Source organism: Grus americana, chromosome 20 (genome assembly GCF_028858705.1).
Source record: "Grus americana isolate bGruAme1 chromosome 20, bGruAme1.mat, whole genome shotgun sequence".
Lineage (NCBI taxonomy): Eukaryota > Metazoa > Chordata > Aves > Gruiformes > Gruidae > Grus > Grus americana.
This window is the reverse complement of record NC_072871.1, coordinates 6,331,332-6,340,783: the sequence shown is the minus strand read 5'-3', so window position 1 is coordinate 6,340,783 and position 9,452 is coordinate 6,331,332. Positions and strand designations below refer to the sequence as shown.

At 62.8% G+C, this 9,452-nt stretch overlaps 1 protein-coding gene across 1 annotated transcript; it reads left to right on the top strand.

Annotated features, from left to right (window-relative positions):
• The first annotated feature begins 698 nt into the window (after positions 1 to 698).
• On the top strand, positions 699 to 2,082 carry IER5L (immediate early response 5 like). Its single transcript, XM_054849231.1, has one exon. It carries the CDS (start codon positions 1,039 to 1,041, stop codon positions 2,038 to 2,040), a length of 1,002 nt encoding a protein of 333 aa, XP_054705206.1. The 5' UTR covers positions 699 to 1,038; the 3' UTR covers positions 2,041 to 2,082.
• The last annotated feature ends 7,370 nt before the right edge of the window (positions 2,083 to 9,452 follow it).

Below are 9,452 nucleotides of genomic sequence, written 5' to 3'. Positions count from 1 at the left end.
GGGGCTGCGTCCAGCCGGGAGGGGGGCAGCCCCAGCCCGCCCGGGGAGGGGGCTCCCAGAGGGCGGGGGGGGGGGGGGGGGTGCCGGTACCACCGAGGGTGCTGGGGGTAGGCAGTGCCCCCGGGGGCGTCGCGGTGCGAGGCGTGCGGGGGTCCGGTGCCCCTAGAGAGCGGAGCGGGGCGGTCCACGCCGCGTCCCCGGGAGGTGCCCCCGCCCTCGCGGCTGCTCGGGGCCGCCCACTGGGGCGGGAGCCGCCCCTCGCTCACCTGTGCGAGGGGAGCGGCACAGGGTAGGCGGCGCCCCGGCCCCGCGGCTGGGCACAGCCCCGCCGGGCACCCGCTGCCCGGCACAACCCGGTGCCCCCGGCCCGGCCGAGCCCCCGCCAGGTCCCCGCCGCCCTCCCAGGCCGCGCCGCGCCTGTCAGCATTTGAACAGCGCGAGGGGCCCGCCTCGCCCCTATTGGCCATCGCTCCCGCCCGTCAGGCCGCCCGCCGCCGTCCCGTTGGCCGCGCGCGGGGGGGGCGTGGCGTGGCCGGCGCGGCTCTATAAAAGGCGGGGGCTGGGCGGGCGGGCGCTCAGTGCCGCTGCGCGACAGGTACCGGCCGGTGGGGCGGGGCGGGCGGAGTGTGGAGGGAGAGAGGGGGCGGGGCAGGCGCGCGCGCGCGGAGGGCGGGCGGGGGCGGCGCGCGGGGAGGGCGGGGGCGCGCGCGGCGCTGGTGGCGCTGCCTGCACGCGCCGTGCAAGCACGGAGCGCGGCAGCGGCGAGCAGCAGCAGCAGCAGCGGGAGCCACCGGCGCGCACGGCGATGCCCGCTCTGCTCCCGCCGCTGGCCGCCCCCTGAAGACACCCCTCTCTATTTCCCCCCCCCCTCTCCAGCAACCTCAGGCTCTTTCCCCCCCCCCTTCCCTTCCCCCCCCTCTATTTCCCTCCCCCCCCTTCCCTCGCCTCTTTATCCTCCTTTTTTGCGACCCTCCGCACCCTCCCGGTTGCCGTGTGGATGCGGCCCGGGGTGCCTGGCTGCGCGGGTGGCGAGAGCAGATGCTGAGGGGCCGGAGGAGGATGGAGTGCACCCTCGATGCGCAGAGTTTGATCAGTATTTCCCTGCGGAAGATCCACAGCTCCCGCACGCAGCGAGGCGGCATCAAGCTCCACAAGAACCTGCTCGTCTCCTATGTGCTCCGCAACGCCCGGCAGCTCTACCTGAGCGAGCGCTACGCCGAGCTCTACCGCCGCCAGCAGCACTACCCCGACGGCGGCCCGCTCCTCGCCATGCCCGCCTGCCCGCCGCCCGCCGCCGCCCCGCCGGAGCTGGCGGCGCTCCCGCTGCCCGCCGACACGCAGGACCGCGAAGCGCGGAGCTGCGCGGCGGCGCGGGGCGGTGCGGAGCTGCTGGAGGTGCCGGTGTGCGCGGCGCCCCCGGAGCTGCAGCGAGCGCCCTGCAGAGACTCGTCCCCGGGCTTCTACCGGGCCGCCGGCAGCGCCGGTCCCGGTGGCGGCGGCGGCGGCAGCAGCAGCAGCGCGCCCCCGGGGCTGCTCTACGCCGCCGGCTGTGACTTCGGGAGCGGCGGGGCGCCGCACTGTAGCAGCCGCACCACGGTGCTGGATTTGGACACTCACGTCGTGACCACGGTGGAGAACGGGTACTTGCACCAGGACTGCTGCTCGCAGTGCCCCTGCTGCTGCCAACCGGCACCGGGGCTCGCCTCCCCGCCGCCCACGCCGGGCACCAAGCGCAAGTATTACCCGGGGCAGGAGGAGGAAGAGGAGGGGGTGGAGGAAGGGGAGCCGGGGGGAGGCGGGGTGGCGGGCGGCCCCCCCTTCGCCCCGTGCACCAAACGCGCCCGTTTCGAGGAGTACAGCGCTGAGCACCCCCAGGACTCTTCTAACATCTCCAACTTGATCTCCATCTTCGGCTCCGGTTTCACGGGGCTGGTGAGCCGGCAGCAGGCGGACTCGGAGCAGCCCCTCAACGGGCAGCTGTGCAGCAAGCAGGCGCTGGCGAGCCTGGGAGCCTGGACTCGGGCCATCGTCGCGTTTTAGAGAGGAGCGGGGAGCAAAGCGAGGAGAGGGGAGGGGAGGGGGGGTTGTTTGCAAAACGGGGGTGCGATCTGAGGGACAGCGGCTCCGGAGCGGGGGACCCTGAAACAAAGGCGGGGAGGGGGGGGTTGGGGCGAGGGGAGGGGGGGGTGGGGGGTGCCGAGGGGTGCGCAGGGGAGGTGGGAGGGCAGAGCCACGCTAGTGTTTTATAAATTGTACAATAAAGAAAAAAAAATCTAAGATCTTGGGACTTTATTTTTGCAGAGATGAGAGGAAAAAAGCCCAACAAAAAAAAAATAAGCAAACAAACGAAAACAAAACAAAACAACCAACAACGAAGCACCTATTTAAATAATCCTCTTTGTGTCCGCTCGGGTTCTCTTTGCGGCGGGTTTCCCGGGGCCGGTGCTGGCGGCGGGGAGCGCCACGTGAGAGCCGGGCCCCGCAGCACCGGCCCCGGGACCCCGCGGCGGGGAGCGCCCCCGGCTCCCCTCTCCGCCCCGGGCTGCCCCAGCGGGGTCCCTCCGGCCCCGGCTCCGTTGGTTTCGGGGTGCGGGGAGGGGAGAAGCAAGCCGCTGCCGGTTCGCTTTTGTGCGTTTCTTTATATATTTAAAAGGAAAAACAACAACAACAACAAAAAAAGGCAGAAATGAAAACATTTCAACTTTCCTCCCAGAAGAAACGTGTGCGATGTGACTTCTCCTTCCCACCGCTTGTGCCAGGGTAAAGCTGGAGGGTTACGAGAGCTGAATTTGGGGAGGGTGGGGGGTAAAGCAGGGGCCAGGGGTCCCTCCGGACTGCTCCCTGCCGCCCCGGGGAGGGGGCGAGCCGCCCCCGGCAGCCCGGAGCCTCCGCCTCGGTGTGTGTTTGTGATGCCGCAGGTAACCGTGTAACACTACTCACGTCTCCGGTGTGCTGTGTCGGGTCTCTTACTCTTTTTTTTTTTTTTCTTTTTCCCCCTTTTTTCTTTCCTTAAGTTCAACTGTTCTGGTTTCAGCCTTCCAAATCATAAAACCAGCATTGTTTGGTCTTGTGAAGAGATCTGTCTTCTGTAGAGCGTCTTGATTTTTTTATATATATATTTTTTAAAAAGAAAAACCTTTTGTTGTAAAAAGGTGGGTTTTCTGGTCGTCCTCCCCTCCTTGTTTTTGGGTTTTTTGGTGGTTTTTTTTTCAGCCTGCCCACTCCCAACTTCACAGTATCAGCACTATGTGTAACTGAGGATGCTTTGCCAAACGGTCTGTTGGGGTCTTTTTTTTTTTTTCTTTCCTCCTTTTTCTTTGTTTGTAAGCCTGTATTTTTGTGCATATGGAATTGTATATCACCGGGTAAAACTGTTCAGATTTGTTTAAATTTATAATCTTAATAAAAAGTCGATTATAAAGTTGCTGTGCCCTCGCTTTCCTTCACACCGCAGCCCGCGGAAGCCCCTCTCCTGAGCCGCCGCTTCCCCTCTGCACCGGGGAGCCTTTGCGGAGGCTCCGACACCCCTCGTCCACCCCCCCCCCCCCCCAGCCCCGGCAAACCCCCTTTGTCCCCTCCCCAGCACCATCCAGCTTCACCGTCCCCCCCCCTCCCCCGCCTGGCAGGAGGCAACAAAAGCCCCCCCGTGGGTCTGGAGGTGCCCCGCACAGCGAGTCCCAGGTGGGGAAGGGGCCGGGGCCGGTGTCCCCTCCTCGCTTCCCTCGGCGGGGGGAAACCGGCGGGACCCCCGGGCCCTGCCCCTACCTGCGCGGCCCGGCCGCCCCCGGCACCTGGGCAGCAGCGCCGCCGCCTCCGCGCTCCTCCGCGTCCCCCGACGCGCTCGGGAAGTTTTTTTTAAGTTGGAGTTTGTTATCACCGCGCGGGGCCGCTTGGTGGTGCGTGCGGATTTTTCCTTTGCCCCCCCGCCCCTTCCCTTTTTGTGTGTGTATTTTTTCCTTCCCCTCCTTTACACCAAATGAATGAAGCCGGGGCCGCTCCTCACACCCACCACCCCCCCGGCCGACTTCAGGAGATGAGAATTATTATTACATTTTTTTTAAAAAGCCCGTGCAAAACGCGCAGTATCCAGCACAAATCCCTCAGCTGGAGCCGCTCCTCTGCCCCCCGCACCCCCGGGACCCCTCCCGCCCAGACCACCACACGGGGCAAAACCCCTTCCCCAGGCCCGCGCACCACCGCGGGAGCGCAGCCTGCCCCGCTCCCGGAGAGAGACACCCCCCCACCCACCCCCCAAAAAAAAAACCCAACCAAACCCCGGGCTTGCGGAGCCGGGGAGGTGGGGGCGGGCGCTCCGCGGGCGCGTTACAGCCGCAGATGAGCCGAAGCGCGGAGCGCTCCCTCCCCCCCCCCCCCGCTCCGCACCCGCGCGCCGCTCCGCGCCCACAGCGCCCCCTGGCGCCCCACGCGGGAGCCGCAGCGCCCCGCCGGGGCTGGGGAGGGGGTGGGGGCCGACCCCGCTGCGGGGCAGAGGAAGGGGCAGGGGCGGCAGCGCTGCGTTCCGTTCCGTCCCCCCCTCGGCATACCCGTTCCTGCTCAGGAAGCCGGACCCGGCTGCGGGGCTGAGCCACGCTCCCCTCCCCTGCTGCTCCTCCGAACAGCCCCAGAAAATAAATTAAAAGTATAAAACCTGTAAAACCCCCGTCCAGGTGCAGCAGCACTGGCGGGAGCGATGCTGAGCGCACAAGCGCTCTGCAAAACACAAGAGTTGGGTGCTTTGGCCTGGGGAGATTCACCCGTGGGGCCAGGGAGAAGCCCTCTCCCTGCTCCAGACCCCAGGGCTGGGACCCCGGGGCACCCCAGAGCCTCCCCCCAGCCCATCTCCCAGCTCCCCAGCACGGGTGCAGCTGGAGAGGTGCCGCGGCAACAGGATTAGAAGCAGCAGCAGCTCCTGCATGCGTAGCCCTGGCTGGGAAGCTGCAGCTGCACACGGTATTTGGGGGAAGTTTTAAAACCCAGGTACTCCTGTGGATGCCCGCAGGTCAGCACAGCCGAGCAGTGAAGCCAAAACCCCTGCACCCCCTCCTGCCCCACAGCCCCCCTCCAGGCAGCCTGGCCGGAGAGGAGCAGCCCTTGCTTTAGCCAAGCAGCCACAGACATGCACCCATCAGCCTCCCAAACCGCTCCCCATCTCCATCACCTTGGAGTTTCCAGTGGAAAGGAGACCATAACTAGGAGAACCCTCCGTTCCTGCAGGACTCAACCCCTCTCCCCCCCCCCCCCCCCGCCCAACACACCCATCTGTCCAAACCTCCCCTGTCCTGGGGGACCCAGCCCTCGCTCACAGTGGAAGTTTCTGGGGCTTCAGTCAAGGTTTCAAAGGCTGGAACTGGCCAAGATGTCTCTGCATCACAGGTAACCACACAGGCTGGGGGAGACAGGGTGCGTATGACATGGGGACACTCATAAAAATCCCTGACACTGAGGAACAAGGAGATCCCACAGCCCCACGGAGCCGCTGAGACTCAGATGCTCTCGGCAGCACAGTTATTTATTTATTTTAAACCCCCGTACATGACATTTCTCTTCTTACGAAGGCGGCAGCAGCAGAAAGCCCATCACACAGCCTCTCTCCTGAAAGCAGAGCCTGGAAACCAGAGTCTCATCTGCATATTCATAAGTACCTGATAAATTAATCATGATGGCAGAAGCATTCAGGCTGGAAGGGAGGTGACAGGGGAAGGTTGCACCCCCCAACACAAGCCCATCCTCACTCTCACACACGCTCCTCATTTTCCAGGCACAAAATATTTTGATCCCGTCACAACTCAGCTGAACCCCCTGGGTGCTGGCAGGGGAGGGGGCTGTGCCCCCTGCGCACCCCGGTAGGCACCTGCCGCCTCGGCCCCCCACCCCTATTTCCAGTGAGAGATGCTGAACAGATGGGCTGGAGCAGGATGGAGGTCCCAAAGTCTGAGGGAGCTTAACTGCCACCACCAGACCCCCCCCCCAGCCCAGCCATGAGCTCTGCTCCCATGGGCGCCTGTCCCCATCCCAGATCTGCCCCCCCAGGACGGTTCAACCTGCCCCAGCGCTGCCCGACCTTAGAGCGGGCGCTGCTGATGCCAAAAAGTTGGCACCAAAAAAATCTTTCCATGTCCTCTCTCCTGTTAGTGCCCCCTCGGCCGGGGTGAACGGGCATCGCCAGGATTTTGTGCTGGGCAGCCCTGGAGCGGGAGCAAGGGGTGGGGTGGGGGGGGTCCTGCGGAGGGGCCGGGGGGTTTGGCTGGCACAGAGCTGCAGGAGGTGGGAGATGGGGGAGAGTAAGGGGAGCCGGGGGGTCCTGCACCATGCCATGGCAGAGGGAACCACCTCCGTGCACACACCACTTCCTCCACCAGCTGAGAGACAGCTGCGGCTTCCCTTCACCATGCAAAATGCTCCACAGGCAGATCCAGTTCTTGGGGTGTCCTCAGTGTCGCTCTGCTGAACCCCCTTGGTTTGGGGGAAGAGTCACCCTGCCCCGGGGAGAGATGCCACCTCGGGTAACAGAGGCGGAAATCCAGCCCGAAGCTGGGGCAGCGCCTGAGCCCACCCCACTTTCCCCAGGAGCCGCCCTCGGCAGAGCGGGCAGGAGGGGCGGCTGGCAGCTGCCTGCAGAGCCCAGGAGGGTCCGGCACGGATGGCAGTCACAGAGGTGGCTGCAGGGCTGGGCTCACCAACAGCAGAGAGTCAGCGCAGTCCCCAGCACCCACCGGTCACGGGGTTCTGCCCAGCACCAACACCACCCCACGGGTGTTCGGAGGGCTCAGATCCAGCTTTAGGATCTCCCAGCCTGGGAGGGGACGTTGCTGCTCACCCAACGGGTGCCTCCACACCAGAAGGGACCAGGTTGGACACAGTGATGGAGAACTGACCCCTCTCAGCTCCCAGGCTGCCAGCCCGGGTCTGCCCCCAGTTCCCCCGGGAGGGGTTGGGCACCCACCCAAGGAACACCCACCCTTGCACCATGAGCCCGGCACCACTTCCCAGGTTCTGACCCACAGATGGAGCTGCTCCGCGTCCTCCTAAACCAGGAGGGCCAAGAACGAGACTGCACCCAGTCCCAGCAGCACATCCCCAGAGGAGCAACTTTGTGTTCTGCTGATCCCAGTGCAGGATCTGCCCTTCCTTCAGCCTGTCAGCTGCGAGTCAGGTCCCTCCCATCTCATCTCCCCAGCTCAAATACAGAAGTATATTTTGGGATCTGCACGTGTGAGCAGATGTTTGGAGGAGTCTCCTGCAGAGAGAGCAGTAGGAGAGCTATGGGGGACACAGCAATGTGGTCGAGAGGCCGCTCCCGTTAGCGGTGTATTTAATATGTTGGGTTTGGTCTGGGCCTGGGTAATTAGCATCTAAGCAGTAATTATTCACACTTGGCCTTTCTGTATCCTGCTTATAGATTTGATGATTAATGTTGCTTCTTGAGTTAAGCCTACCTTGGATTTACCAGCGCGCGTTGGGAAAGTTAAGAGGAGGCTGTCGTGTGACAGAAGATGCTGTCCCTTATATCTAACAGCAAAAACAATACAAAAGGAAAATTAGAGTAAAAAGCGCTTTGCACAGATGCAGCAGATGCTAAGCACAAAGCAGCCATCTCAGCAACACACCACCACTACCACCGACGCACAAGTATCTCGGTTGTGTAGTAGGAGAAGCAAAAACCTCTCCCAGCATTCAGAAGACGCCAACACCGGATGTTTTGGGGGTTCACTGGCACCACAGAGACACAAGCAGGACAGATCCCTGCAGCAAAGGGGCACACAGACCTCCTCATCCACCTTTCCACCACAAAAAACCCAACAAGGGATCTGCAGAGAAGGACCTGCTACCCTAAAAAGCTGGGAAATGGGGAAACCCAGCTGCTAACATCTCCACACTGGGACTAATACAGCTCAGCCAGGCAAAGTCCATAAGCCAGCAGCGGGCTCACCTTCTCTCCTGGGCACCGGCTCCTCCAGTGTTGCTGCTGGCCCCAGGCAAGCGGCTGCATGGCCCGTGACGGTCCTGGGGCAGGTTTGCAGCGCTGCTGGCTGAGCCCCTCGGAGACCGAGTGCTTTTCCAGCTGCTCCTTGGGGCAAAAGGCATTTCCAGCTGAGCTGCTCTCTAGGGTTTCTATGCCAGGCAGGCAAGAGGGCCACGAGCTTCCTCCAGGACCTTGCCCAATGCCAAATTAACTGCACGTGGAGGTTGGCACAGAGAGAAGGAGCCAGCCAAGCCCAGAGGCAGAGGGCAGGCAGAACTGCCCCGGCTCCTCTTCCCCAGGGAAGGCACCAACTGACTCCTATAGAGGAAGGAGAGGTGCAAAGAGGAAGAGAAACCTCCCCAAACCCTGCTCTTATACTCACTTCTGGCCTCATGATGGGGCCAGCTGAGCAGAGGCACCTGCCCCACACCTGTGGGGATGAGGCAGAGCATTAACCCCGTATGTGCTGCCCGGAGGAAGGGAAAGGGCTTTCCTTGGAGTGACGAAATCCCCACGAGCCGCCCAGGATGCTGCTGTGGACCATCCCTGCTCCTTGCTATGCTCCTCCGGTTGCTTTTATGGGACCGAACCCGCCCCTTCTTGCCTGGCCAGCAGGTCCCGCTCGGGTCAGACCCATGGCCGGGAGGGGAGCACTTGCCCCCTGCTCCTGTCGTGCCAAACTCAGGAGGACTCATACGTATCAGAGAGCAGCATCTGCACCGGGCCCGCTGCTCCCGCCTTTCTGATGTGGGAAACGGGGACGGTGGCTGCAGTGCGAGGCCAGAGGCACTTCTGAAGTCGGTCCCGACCAAATCTGCTTCTCATTCTCCCCGAGCAGGGTAAAGCGAAAAGTCACGTCTTTTAAGGTCAGGGCTGGACTCTGGCAGCCGCTTCGTGGCCCCGCTCCGGCTCAGCCCCACTCCGGCTCAGCCCCACGCGGGCAGGAGCAGCCCCAGGCTTCGGGGCAGCCACACCTGCCTCGGGTCCCCGAGTATTTTCACACTTTCATTTGGGGGGGGCTTTTTTTTTTATAAACTACCACCAAAGCAGTGCTTCCCCCCCTTTTCCTCACCAAAATGAGGCTTTTGCAGTGAAATGTGTGAAGCTGCTTTTTTTTCCCCTTTTTCCCCAGGTTTTACAACATGAAAGTGGATGTTGATGTGAATGGAATTTTGAAATTGGAGACGGGGAAGTTCTGCTCTGGGAGGCAACTATTTGCTCACAAAATTGCCTCTTTTCAAGCTCCCCGATGAAATTCTGCACAATTATTTTTTTCTCCTCCTCGCCCAGCCAGCCCCGTGCCCTGCGCTGCTCCAGCTTTTGTTTCTCCTCTGCTCCCTAGTGAGGATGAACAAAACACCACCATGACGTGCCGTGCCCGTGCCCACTTCTCCTCCTCGCTGCGGCTGCCTGCAGCGGCTGCCACGCGCAGCCCGGTGCTGCCCGCACCCAACGTGGCGCTGCCAGCGTTAGCACACATGCTCGGCAG

Coding starts and splice junctions, on each gene's coding strand:
- IER5L (XM_054849231.1), top strand. CDS start 1,039: ATGCTGAGGGGCCGGAGGAGGATGGAGTGCACCCTCGATGCGCAGAGT.